This window comes from Danio rerio, chromosome 1 (assembly GCF_049306965.1).
Source record: "Danio rerio strain Tuebingen ecotype United States chromosome 1, GRCz12tu, whole genome shotgun sequence".
In the NCBI taxonomy this organism is placed as follows: domain Eukaryota; kingdom Metazoa; phylum Chordata; class Actinopteri; order Cypriniformes; family Danionidae; genus Danio; species Danio rerio.
Window position 1 is genome coordinate 19,952,517 of NC_133176.1, and position 14,334 is coordinate 19,966,850.

General features: G+C 37.9%; 1 protein-coding gene and 1 long non-coding RNA gene across 3 annotated transcripts in view; one reads left to right on the forward strand and one right to left on the reverse strand.

Annotated features, from left to right (window-relative positions):
• The window catches only part of LOC137490653 (uncharacterized), a 208,573-nt gene that overhangs the window by 152,163 nt on the left and 42,076 nt on the right, over positions 1–14,334 (forward strand). The window lies entirely within an intron of this gene.
• The window catches only part of klhl5 (kelch-like family member 5), a 121,425-nt gene that overhangs the window by 51,859 nt on the left and 55,232 nt on the right, over positions 1–14,334 (reverse strand). For both annotated transcript variants that reach the window (XM_021475203.3, NM_001170942.1), the window contains 1 exon segment: positions 4,697–4,879. In XM_021475203.3, the coding sequence (XP_021330878.1) occupies positions 4,697–4,839 (143 nt within the window). In that variant the 5' untranslated portion in view covers positions 4,840–4,879.

Sequence of the window (14,334 nt, forward strand, 5' to 3'; positions counted from 1 at the left end):
TTAACTTAAAATCAACCAAATATCAATGTCTAATCGTGTTACACCTTGATGTTGTGTGGACGTTACCACTATGACATCTCTCAGATGTTGGATTTTGGTAGCTTTCCAACACAACCTAAAATAAAAAAAATAAATAAAAAAAACTAATTTAACGTTGATATTGAATGTAAAAAAAAAAAAAATTTGACGCTGGCTAGGCACTGAATTTTGGTCACCTGACGTCATGACCTAAATCTAACCTAATATTAACATCTTATGATGTTGTGTGCCTGCTAGGATAGGAAGGGTGTAATATTCCTAATATTATATAGAGTGAATCTGCATGATTGGACAGTTCTAGTAAATGTGGTCTGTAAAGTTCAGCTGATCATCAAGAACTATTATATGTTCCTAAAAGGAAGGAGCTATGGTCGAGATGTACAGCTGTATGGTGAAGTTATGGTCAAGAGTTGGGTTGGGCGGGATTACATCAGCTCTGTTTTGACAAGATTGAGTTGAAGATGATGGTACAGGAGGAGATATCTGTCAGGCATGCTGATACCCGAGCAGCGATTGTCAGATTATCCCGCTGGAATGAGATTTAGAGTTTGCTGCATCAGCGCAGCAATGGTAGAAAAAGGCATGTTTTTGGATGAAAGAACCAGGTGATGCTACAGTATGTACAACGCCAAATCAGGAAAAATTGGGACAGTATGGAAAATACAACTGAAAATAAGAATGTAGTGACTTCCAAATTTACGTAGACTTTTATTTCATTGCCGTCAATATGAACACAATATTTCATGTTTGTCTGGTCACTTCATTTCAATTGTAAATATGCATCCTTTACTGTCACTCAGACCTGCAGCACATTTAAAAAAAAAGTTGGGACAGGAGCAATTCGGGGCTAGTAATCAGGTAAATAATGATGTCACTTGAAACAGATGATGATCTGGAGGACTTTCATTGTGTAAAGGACAAGGAAGCAAGCCTAAGCTGAACTACTATGATCTCCAAACTCTCAGGTGGCACTGCATCAAGAATGATCATTTATCTATAAGCGAGATCACCACATAGGCTCAGGGCTACTTTGGCAAACCTTTGTTAAGTACCACAATTCATCGATACATCCACAAATGCCAGTTAGAACTGTACTGTGCCAAAAGAAAGCTCTATGTTGACAGTGACCAGACGCACCATTGACTTCTCTGGGCGGGAAAGTATCTGAGATGGACCATTACACACTGGAAACCTGTACTGTGGCCAGATGAATCAGTATTTCAGGTATTTTTTTGGGAGAAAATGACACTGTGTACATACCAAAGAAGAAAAGCATCATCCAGACTGTTACTATCAACAAATCCAAAAGCCAGGGTCTGTCATGGTATGCGGTTGTGTCAGTGCCCTTGGCAAAGGTTACTTTTGCAATGGTACCATTAATGCTGAAAAGTACATAGTAATGCTGGCACACAAGTGTGCTGCCTTCTTTTTCAGGGACACCTATCCATATTTTAACAAGACAATGCAAAACCACAATCTAAACACGTTACAAAGTCTTTGCTGCAGAGAAAGAGGATACAGGTACTTAACTGGCCTGTCTGCAGTTCCCACCTGTCTCTAATAGAGAATGTGTGGTGCGTTTTTAAGTGCAAAATGCAACAAATAACACCAACAAATATTGAACACCCTAGGACTTGTTTGCGGGAATAATTGGACAAATTTTACACCTTGAGGCACTCCAATAGCAAGATTGTATGGCTCACCCCTCAAAGATACGATGAATGGCCTACCTGAGTCGTAAGAACTGAACTACTAGTACAGTTCATAAGTTTCCCATTGTCCTAAGGGTTGGCAAGAGAATTTGGTCAAACGAAACAGAAAAATCCAGTAAGATGAGCCCTAAGTATTTGTGTTTGCAACAATAGGTTTAAAATAAGTGGGTGGAGGGTAAATGATGACAGAGCTTTTGTGTCAACTAGACCTTTAACCGGATTTAATGTATATAGCTCACTTTATTATCAGCCATCAGAAAATAAACAGTAGGTTCAATCTAACAACGTCTGTTCCTTCAATTAAACTGCGTAACTAAGTGAAAACAACATAACTAAGTGAAAGAATATTCAAATATTCATGACTCTGATATGACGTTAATATTTTGATGCATTGCCTTTAACTGTCAGAAAAGAGCAGTTGTTGAAAAGGAGCTGTGGTAGGAGTTACTGCACTTTCATTTTTGTTATGAATGCTGTCGTTCACGTATTGCAAATGTTTGTTATGGAAGTCTGCATCTACCCTCTCATTATTTCTTTCCTTTTCAGAAGCACTACATAAACATCTTGTTCTTCCTATTCAGTTTCCATAGCAGACAATACACTCTATCAAAAAGCACACTCAAAATAATACCACCACCGTTTCAAAAAGTCTAAAGTTTTTTGTAAAATTCAGAAACTGCAATACTTGCTGACAATAGAGTGTGCTATAAATGTGCCGTGGCTGCTAGATTCAGCAGCAAACTGTAACTACCATCACTCATCTCAAGCATCTCCAGGGCATTTATGATTCAGCAACATGGACTGATTCCACTCACATATCTTGTGTCAAAGACCTCACAATGGAGGAAAAACCTGTCAGTGAGTTTACTGTCAGTTTGAAGTTGGTGTATTTCAGTTTGAGGTCATTTGGTTCAACTAAGTAATGCTTCATTAGGAAAGATCCAGCATTATTTGCTGCAAACAGGTATATTTTTAGTTGGTGAGAAAAAAATATACAGTGAAATAAAGCAGTAAACAAATCATTCTCATTTGTCCATTTTCTGTTAAAAAAGGGTCAATAAGAGGGTATACATTTTTCCTGATATTTCAATCAAATATTGGCAGATACGATTGTGCAATTGACATACCTTACAGTAAAAAGAAACAAAAAACAAACACAATAAGGCGCAAGACAGGCATAGTGTGATTTGTTGCTATTTTCAGACAAGCGCAACTGTAATTTTCATGTTTTCCACCTTGTTGTTTTGAAGGGTTTTGGTGGGATTTGGAGACGTATGCGTCACTATATGGGTCATAGGACTCTGAATTAAGTGTGTTTAGACATAGCTTAATTTTTTGACCACATTTCGTTATTATTGTTCATTTGTTCATTTGCAGGAGATTAAAACTGAATTTAGAAATAGTTTTGCGCTTAATAAATGAAATGAAATATATAGAATAATGGATGTCTTCAGTGGAGTGAGTTTCTACTGTTTCATTACTCTACGAAAGTAAAGGAGTAAAGTAAAGAGCAGAAGTAAAGTAAAGAGAAAATAAAGAGGTCGAATGAAGGAGGCTCGTTTTTTTTATCCTCGGGCAGATGGTCTGTTTAACTGTTTTCTTGCTAGTGAAGCATTCAGTTTTTCCACTTACAAAGTCCACCATGTAAATAGCAAATGCGCCATGGCGTGAAGCAACTGACTCTTAAAGGGAATGGGAGATGAGACTCTGATTTAATGCATATTATGCTCAAAACACACCCATGACTCTAAGAGAATAAGCACAATCCTCTTAGAGCATGCGACAAGGCGTAAACTGTATTTGTTTTTCTATCATTAAAATAGCAAAAGTGGATTCATACATGCCCTAATTAAAGCCCTTATGCTGTGTTCACACAAACAGACCAAATATTTTGGGTTTACTCACTTCATTCGTGCGTCAAATTCGTTTCATTTGCATGTCAAATTCACTTCACAATAGATACGGATTCACGTCATGGGCAGGGCTTTTGTCTGCCAGGTGACTCCCCAGTGACACACTCTGCCTGATGTTTATGTGCTAAAGAAAGGCTAAAAACAGTGTATATATTCATTTGGCGCCAGGTCTGAGCACTAGATCCTTTCAGAGGTGCACCCAGCTCTGTGAATTCATCAACTCCTCTAGAAAATATACCTGAATGATGGAGGCTTTCAGCGATGCTTCCAACTGAGCCGAGCCTAGTTTGATGAGCTATTGTCAGTGTTGTTAGCAAGAGGAGTTCTCCCGGGCCACCAACAATAGGCACAACGTCATAATCACTCCATTCCAAGAGCAAGCTTCTGATTGGTTAACGTGGCATGAATGTCTGGTATAGTTCAGATTGTTTAACTCGAGTGATTTGCACAAAACGAATGAGGTGGCACAAAAGACGCAATTCGCACGAATGAGTAAAAAAAAACGCTCAAATCGCTTCAAATCCAATTCATTCCGCCGCCTCATTAGCGTGTATCTTGCCACAGGATGTCTATTCACATCTTTGCATTGACTTAACATGTTAACCACTCGCGCTTGATGCTTCATCCGCATCTGGTGTGAACACAGCATTATGGACTACTTTTGGTGAATATTTTTAAAGTTTCATTTTCGTTTCATTCCTTTATTTCTTATGAGTTTTTAATTTAGCATTTTTTATCATCTTAACAATGAACATTTAACATGTAGTGTACATTGTTGTACATATTTAAACTTTGGCCATCAAAAGAACTTTTTTTGTTTACTTATGAATAAAATATAGTGTTTTCCCCTCAATTTACCCTATATCTAGAAAGCTATCCAGTCAAATGTGTTTGATAACCTCTGAAAGTAGTCAAAAGAGGACAAGCTCAGAATAAATCAGAGATCATTTAAATCTATATTTAGTGCTATACTGATGAAAACACATCTATAACAGGTTTAATAATTGTTAATGAGTTAATACCATTTATTACCTGTGTGCCGGTATTCTGCGATCTCCAGCGAGAAGCACAACGTCACAAAGTTTCCTGGTCCTCAGGTAGGCCTCCATACGCCTGAAGGTGTGTTCAGCATGACTGTGTGCTTGGAAATGTTCATCTGACACACACGGCTCCATCGACGCACATGAGGACAAAGTCACACTGCTGTTGGATGTCCTAAAAACACACATGAACTGTGTTACAAAACAATGTAAATTTGAACAAACTAACTTGAACAAAAAGTTGGTTTGACAAAGCACCAATAGAAACATTTTTCTCTTAATTCTCTGAGCACTAACAGTTTCTTTGTATAAATTAGCACTTATTGTGTGTATTGCCTCTTGCTGTTGAATTCCTGAATGCCTCCTCAACTGTAAAGGCTGATTTACACTTCTGCGTCAAGCGCATGCGTATGCTACAGCGCAGCCTACACGTGGACCCATAGCCCTCGCTGTGGCTGTCGGCGTTGCTGACGTGCACCTCTCAAAAACTGTAACTACAAGTCGCAAAGACGCGTAGTGCAAGCTCTCTGATTGGTCAGCTTGGAAGCGCTGACGAGTGTGGGCGGGACTGAGAGCCGCGCGAGTCCGTTGGAGAGACTGTTTACAAGTGTTGACTATTAACAAGGAGCTCCAGATGGAGACTGTTGCTTTGTGTTTACCTTATGGTTGAAGTTAATGCACGTCTACCGGTTCCTGCCTCAAAATGAGCAAGTTTGAAACACTTGTACATTGAGAAAGCGTTCCGAAAAAACTAAACACCAGCGAAGAAACTTAACACAGAAGTACATAAACAGCTACTGCAGCTAGCATTTCGGAAGTGTTATTGCAGACAACAGAAGCAGTGCGCTTAAGTATGAATGCAAAGCTACGCACGTTGCATACGCTGTGGGTCACGCTGATCACTTGACGCAGAAGTGTAAGCCAGGCTTAACTCAGGTTGGACAAAAGCATCTGCTAAATGACTAAATCTAAATGCAAATGTAAAGCTTTCTATTGGTTAAAAAATTAATTTGATAACTTGTGGGTTTATTGATGTTTTTAAAACTTCTGGATCACAACCTGAAGTATAGTTAAAGGTGCAGCAGGTGATCTACCAAAATTTTATCTGTTAGCATAATATCTTTGAAACACAGTCCCACCCCTGCCATCCAAAGCTATGCCTCCTGAAATCACAAATGCGCACATCAAAGAAGACAGTAGACAACCCACTTGATCATGTCATACTTCATAATACTACAATTCCAAACAAAAAAAAACTATATTAAATCTGGCACGCTTTTAGTTGTGTAGCAAGCAAAACTTGTCATAATGTGCAATATTTTATGCATGGTCTCACTTTCTCACACGCTTTGTCCTAAAGCGACTACTGCATGCTTAGTGGTTGGCCGCCAGAGTGCAGAAATTACACTTATTACTAAACCATACTTACAGTACATGCTATTTCAGACAGAATATTGAAAGTAGCATGGCAAACAATATAGAGACAACATCACAGGTTGTCACTGTTCAAAAATTAACCAATAGGATGTGAAAATAAAATCAACTTCAGCTCAGTAACACAGGCTAGGAGGAATAGCGCTATTTACTCATGTTTATTGGTTACCGAAGTAAAAACTACATTATTGATGCTGTAATAGGTATGAAATTGAAATTAGTCACATCATCAACTTTCATCGGAAGATTTCAATGGCTGAACAACACTTCCTATAACCCATTCATAAAACAACACAATCTACATAAGCTTTGCGTGACTAAAATTGTTTTATAATATAACATTACCTGTCTAAAAGAAATAGTTCAGCCATGGTGTCATCCTTCCATTTTAATACTGATTGATTGATTGATTCATGAATGTGGCTTCATTCATGTGGCAAATCTACATTTGCTAACTGACAATTTGGGTTAATTATCAGAATTATGGTAATTATTGGCCTAATAAATTTTCATTGGATGAAAGTTTTTTAGTCTTATGCCTTACCAAAGTCCCTTTGAGGCAAGTCATTTCAATCAGCTGCAATCTTTGAAAAACCTCTCGGGCAGTATGCTCGAAAACATCAAATTCTCCAAAATTGCTTGCAAAGCTTACGATTGAGTTTCATATTAGGAATCACCAATAAAATTAAACAACAAATGTCTCTTTAGATTCATTTCTAAACGTCCAAATCACACAAAATCTGCAGAAACTCATGTCTGGTCCAAGCCCCTTCCCCAGAGTATTGTCAATCTATAGTGATCGATGGTATATACTAGAAGGCGGTTTTTTTTCACCATATATTGACCGATGATTGGCTTCGGCACTAGTAGACCAGGCTTTATGCACCATATTGACCATTACACTTTTCCCCATTCAAAAAGATACAAGTGACATGTTTTGTGTATTTTAATGTCTTTGACCTTGCCCAGAATATAAAAATACATTTAGGTCATTTACTTTACTCATTACTATTGAAATGTGAAGAGACTTTCAACCAGCACAACAAAAAATGTTTCTGAAGGCAATCACCTAGGCAAGGCAAGGCAAGGCAAGTTTATTTATATAGCACATTTCATATACAGTGGCAATTCAAAGTGCTTTACATAAACAGGAATAAAAGAAGCAAATATAAGAAAAATAAAAACAAATAATACAAATTATATAAAAAAACATAAAAACAGATAAAATGTGTTATAAAAGAATTAAAGAGAAGAGAAAAACATAATAGTGCAATCTGTCGGGCGTAGCACAGTGCTCATTCAGTAAAGGCAAAGCTGTGTTTTCAGTCTTGATTTGAATGTGCCTAATGTTGGAGCACATCTGATCATTTCTGGAAGCTGATTCCAGCAGTGAGGGGCGTAGTAGCTGAAAGCTGATTCACACTGCTTTGACTGAACTCTTGGAATTTCTACTGCACCTTTAATTAATAAAAAAATGTAATTAAAAGTAAAGGTAATTAAAAATATACAGATAGAGAGTTTTTTTAAATGTTTGAAAATATACAGCTTTATCGTAACTACAGATTAGAAAATTAGATGTTTACAGATGTTACAAAATCCATAAATATCTATTTTTACATCCTACTGAAGGAAGAGAAATCTAATATTGAGACGTTGAAATCAAATATTTGAAAAATGCTGTTCTGCTCTATAATTTCCTCTGGGGCTGGGGGCACTAACTTGTACTTAATTGGCGTACAATGTCAAAGAACAAAATAAAAGTGACAAAATTTCATTTTACAGAAAAATCAGAATCATTAGAAATAGAGGCATACGCTTTCCTTGCAAAATTAGGGCTACACACACACACATGCACACGATCAATGGATGGATAAATATAGAGGGCTTTGGAGAGCTGTTAGTAATTAGCTTTGATGATGAAGCTGGCCATGAAATACACAAAGCAATTTAGCCGGTTCCCAAACGGCTGTCGTCTCTGCTGCCTCTCGCTTCCTCTCTCTCTCTTTATCACCGGCTTGCTGTCATTCTTGTCTCTTTCTCTCCATCTCCACAAATTTCCTTGCAATCCCCATTTCCCATGTTCACACTCATTTTCTCTCTCTTAATGGTGCTCTTGTGAACACATCTCTACAGTAGAAATTCTGTGCACATTTATGGCCTCTGAGCTTCTGACTCATCCAGGATCCATGGTAATTAATAGATCTTGCTGTAATTAATCACAATAGCCAGCAAGTGAGTCTGCGGAGAAGGCGATAGTAAAGACTAACTGCTCGCTCTTTTCAATGAATCACAAGTTAACAGTCTTACGCGCTAATGTACTAAAATGCAAGTCATTTTCAGGTTCTTTCTGCTACTGAGGACAGGAATTTCAGGTTTGTAGAGCTGCTTTATCAGCTAAATCAGTCTAATCGTCCGCTGGCTATTTACATAACAAATGAAATTTAGTTCAAGATGCAAACCCAAAGGAGATCTTTGTAGTAATAAATTAAATAAAAACATGAATATACACTACAGTAATGGAAGTAGCATGTCCATTTAAGGATGGAGGATTTTTCAGCTAAGGAAAAAAGACTGTAAGATGTTTGACATGCTTTATTCATTAAAATCTGTGTAAAACATTAATGGATGTTTAAAACGGTGGTGGACAAATCAAACAAACAAAAAGCAATTCACCCAAAAGATAACAATTCCCTCAACTTTTACACAGCAAAGTCCTCTGAGTAAAATTTACTTAGCTCAGGGAGCATTTGGTCCCTCTTTAAATAAGGGCAAACAGATTGGTAAAAGAGTAAGGCCGTACTCACACTAGGTACAGTTGCCTCGAACCGGGCCAAAGCACGCTTGTCCCATCTCTCCCCTCCCCCGACTGCCCGCACTCACACCATATATGGCCCGGCACGCTTACGCCATCACTGCACAGTGGAGGTTTCTCTAGTTATATCGTTTCAGTCGATTATTATGCAGTGACATGCAGTCAAATATTTCGCCAAACAGTCCTTAGGGATGCGGGGACACGCTGTCAGATATTTCGCCGAACAGATCTGCCACTTTTGGCGCTCATAAACAATCATGAAGCTCTCGTGCTGCAGGAATGAGGAGGTCTGCTGAAGCCGCGCATCTGTCATGCTGTGAGGAGTTCTCGTCTTTAATAAACTACGGCAGTTTGCGTTCACTGAACAGTAAGAATGATTAATAAATCCATATGAAACAGCCCCTAAAAAGTCACGTCTCGCTGTCAGTTACGGGCTTTGGCGCGTTTTGCACTCACACACAAGAGTACCGTGCCAAAGCCCAAGTGAACCGCGCTCAGGCACACCTCTTCCAACCGGGCCAGGGCCGGCCAAGTGAACCGTGCTTGAGCCTGATTCAGCGCACTCACACTTCTCAAACGATCCGGGAAACGGGCCTGGGCACGGTACGGATGGCATAGTGTGAGTAGGCCCTAAAACTGCTGTTTGTCCAGTTGCTTAATGATCCTCTGCTGAGGTTTTGAGAAATTCAATGTATTTTATTTCAACTGATTTCATCTAAGGCTGTGACTGAATTCAGTTCTGTTTCTCCTCTGTGTTTCTGCTTATTAACAGCCATCACTTAATTAATCCTTTTATTGTCTCATTAACTTGAGTAACTTTAAAGAGCCCATATTATGGGTTTTTGAAAATTCCCCTCCATGTAGTGTGTAACACAGCTCTAAGTGAAGTGAAGTATCCAGCTAAGGCTTAAATCTGTTAGTGTACAGTGTTTAAAACTGTTGATTCATCTATAAAAGAGTCGACTCATAGTGCTTCAAACGAGTCGCCTTGATACCGATTCATTAGGTGTTTCGCCATGACGTACGAACGAAACCAAGTTATTCACGTGCACGCGCAAACCCGGGAGATTTCAAACCTGAGGCCCCGCCCTCTGACGCAGAAACCCAGACACACACACGCACACACACACACACACCCACAAACACACACACACACAAACATGCCGGTCGATTGAAGTCACACTACAGATGAATATATTGAGTCTCTACCCAAAGATGAAACCTCAGCATTATAGCCAAGCAGTTGGAAACTACTGGAAACTTCTGGAAACTACATGGTACAAAGAATACTTCATCAGCGTTTGTTAAAGGAAGGATCAGTAAAGAGTAACTTACTGATGGACGTCAGGATGGATTTTTCTTCCTCCATTTCTCAAGTGTAAGTACGTGCGATTAAAGTTGCCTCGTTGACTCTAGCTTGCAAATGTATTTAGTTGTGATTTGTTACTTGTAACCGCGTGTACTGTATCAGGTTAACTGGCTAAATTCGCTTATCGCGTGCAAAGTCACGTTAAAAACGCGACGCGTGCTGCTTTGTTAACGGAGCTCAGTGGACGAGGAGTAGTGTGTGTGTCTGTGTGTGCGTGTGCGCGCGCTGTCGTCCGGAGGTGTGTGTGTGTGTGTGCGCGCGCGCGCGTTGTCGTCCGGAGCAGGGTTAAGTGCGTGTGTGTGTGTGTGTGTGTGCAATATGTGTGTGTGTGTCTGTGAAAAGAGCAGAGTGAGAAGCTAGGAGATCTCCTCAACTGTTTTTGGAGTTTTTGCTCAATAAAATAGTTAGTCGTCGGTATTTTCAAGTCCATCGTCTGTATTTACATTGACCCACTGGCAGCTAAAATCCACGCCTACACTATCGAGCGTGTATGAACTGTGATTACTTTTATATTGCTGATTAGCTGTTTGGCATTTCACTCTCTGACTGAAGGCAGTCGACCAATCGCAACAGACTGTCATTGGTCCAATCAGCGCAGATTAGCTTCGCGCTAAGGAGGGGTTTGGAAACAAATGAATCACTGGACGATTCATACGGGAGTCGCTGGGATAATTCGGTAAAAATAAATGCAGATTATAAGACCACGAAAGTGTTTTTTGACCTTGCATGCATATTAAACTGTTGTTGGAGACCCTTACAACCAAGATATGACCCTATTTCATGTATAATATGGGCTCTTTAACTCAATTTAGAGAGGCACCAAATACTGAACTGAGTCAATTTTACTCTGCTGTGTACTCTCCTTTAGGTGGTGTTAGAACTTTATGTGGTTTACGTTATCTTGTTAGCCATCGAACCCCTAGTAGAAAAAAAATCCTATGGAAACCAGCATTTGACAAAATTGCTTATTTCGTGTTGAACAAAAGAAAAACTATTGAATTATGGCAAAGTTTTCCAGGTTTTTCAGGTAAACTATCAGTTACTCTAATAAAATATTACTGCAGGATAAATAATTTAAGAGTGACAATAATGTCAACACCTCAAGAATGAAAAACTTAGGAGCTGTGATCAGAAATGGTCCATTTAACTCTTTTATTGATTTCATATCATTTGTTCAGCCAATCAATACATTGCTAGTAGTTCCTTTTGTTCCTATGCTGAAGGTAATTCAGCTAATTCAATCCTCTTGGATGTAGATTTAGCATAAACAGAAGGGACGTGTCCCTACCAATAGCCACCAACAATTGAATTGTCCCCACCAATAATTTAATTCACTTTTTAAAAATAGCGCTGTCAATATTAACCAAGACATGCCGAAAGGGTTAGATCGTGTTCTCTCCTCGAGTCACACCGCCCCAAAACACATATGGACACTTTGATTGGCTTTGCCTTTCCCTGCTGTTATGTGATTGGCTGTAGCTGCATTCAGATACAAGCAGCACCAAAACTGTGCAGGAGAATTTCAAGTGCAAAAACAAGTTGAGTGAAGGTGTGTAGGGTGTGTGACACACAAGTGAGGATGACAGCAGCAAAAAAAAAAAGGTGTACATAAACAAAAAGTGTGAGCCACATAAACTCAAGTTCGCTACTGAATGAGTCCATCATGATAATGCTGTTAATGCTAGTGTTTTTCCCCGCTTTAATGCACAGTCTATCGTTAGAGCAGACTGATATCGTCTATGAATAATATGCAATGAAAACTAACTGCCGAATGAACAGATAAATTTAAAGCTATATGATCCCTGCTAGTTCTCCTAATCTCTCAGAGTGGCATGTCCAATTTCAGGTAAACCAGTTTATCAGTAAAACTACTGCTTCATCTGTTATTAATACCTACTGTATATGAGACTTTTCAGTTACAGCTAAAATAAATGGTAGTCTTTATTAAACTCTCTCTTTATCAGTAAACATTCTTTTAACATTTTAACTTTATCAGGCCTGAAGTCAGCTAATTGTAAGGGGTGGTTATTTGTTTTCTGAAAAACTGAACCGTTCTGATTCACCTGATTTTCTATTTAATCATGGAGTATAACTATTGCATTTTAGTGATATTTTGAGAACTAATTTTTGATGGATTATCTTTTTGGTTGCTAACCAATCAAATCATAACCAGACGTTTTGATGTACCAAAAAATATTTTCTACCATTTTGTCAAATTGCTTACAATAATATTTTACTATTTTAAGTGTTTAAATGTGCATTTAAACTAAGTTTTATATTAGTTTTCTAATGAAATTTTCGAATAAAAAAATATGAAAAGATACTTGTTTTTAAAACACAAATTAATTATTATCCATCATTACTTTGTTATTTAGGAAAACTTATTTCAAATTAAAAACTGAAGCCTACAGGCAAATAACAATCTGGCCAGTACATTCAACTTTCCTATCAGAATTTGCCCACTTGAATAAAATTCAAACACGATATTAATCCAACTTTTAAAACACCCAACCTGCAACCCCCCAAATTTATTTATACTTGTATTCATCTTAAATAATTTCATACGGTCTTTGCTTACAAGAAAATCTTTGTTGCTTATAACTGAATTATAACTGTAATACTGTATTTTTGAATATAATTAGCTGTATTAAGTACTTCAGATTTATATTCATATCTTGTTCTGGTAAAGAACAAGGGATTTTCTGACAACATGGTTTGTGCTGTCTCTGTTTTCATCAGAATTGTTTTATTCATAAGTCATGTTTAAAAACAAAATTTAAAATATGACTTCTTACACATTTAAATGTTGTTGTTTTTTTTCGAGTTTTGCTTTACTCCTATATTTTCACTGGTTTTGGTACCAAATACTGAAATTTATATACTGTGACAACCCAAGCACAAATAAATGACCTTCATGACATAATTTATTTTTAAGTAAATTAATCAATATTGAAATTCATCATTAGAAATCATTGAAATTCATCAATTCATTCTCAGCTCATTTTGATTTACTCTGAATGAATAAGTAGCTGACTCAAGACCAACTGCATGTCAATAAGTCTTATATACGAACGATTTTTCAGTGAGATTGTAAACCGAGATGCAATGAAAACATGTTCGTGATCTGGGCATCTCTCTTTTTAAGCAGAAGTAGTGGAGTAAAAAGTGTTATGCTCTGGAATGTAGTAAAGTAACAGCTTCCTGAAACGGCTGGTGTATTTAAGAGCTCACACTATTTGGAAATAACAGTCCAGGGAACAGCAGCATGTTGAAGTGATGGTCTCGGGGGTTTCAATGTGCTCAGCAGCAGGAGATAACAGCAGTCAGACTACAACCATTTATAAGCCAAGATCTTTCAGCCTCACCAACCTTGATCAAATTGAAAATCTATTGCATTCAAGCAGAAAGTTCAAAACAGAGCCCATTCACACACACACACAGAGAGCTTTCAATCACACCATTTGAAAAGACGACAGATGGTGAAATGACGAGAGCCAGAGTAAATTTATTTGAGCTCTCAGTTTCAAATCTCTTAAATGCAGACTTGCGGTTTAAAGACTTGCTCTTGGACGAGTGTAAAAACCGAGTCTATCAAGTACCCGAAGGAATGAATGAGAGATATGGAAGAAAAATATGGAGATATAGGAAAAATTTTGAGTCTCTTAGGATATGGAGAAGGCAAGATATTTAGATAACAGTTATTACATTTTATCACTTAAAAGTTATCGGAGTACCTGAGATATTTTTCCCTTTTCAGTCCATTTTTTGCCCCTAATCACTTTAATTACAAGAGCAACACTGTAGTTGAGACAAGCTCAATCGAGTTGTAGTCCTGAATGGGTTATATTCACGTCAAGACGAGTCATAATTCAATAGTCTCAGAGCTGGTATGAAAATATGAGGTGAATTGTAAATCAATGAGATAAATGAAACCAATAAATTATACAAACATGCTGGCCGAATGTTTTTATGTTAGTTGTTTCCCAAATGTACCACTAAAGACAATAAAATATGC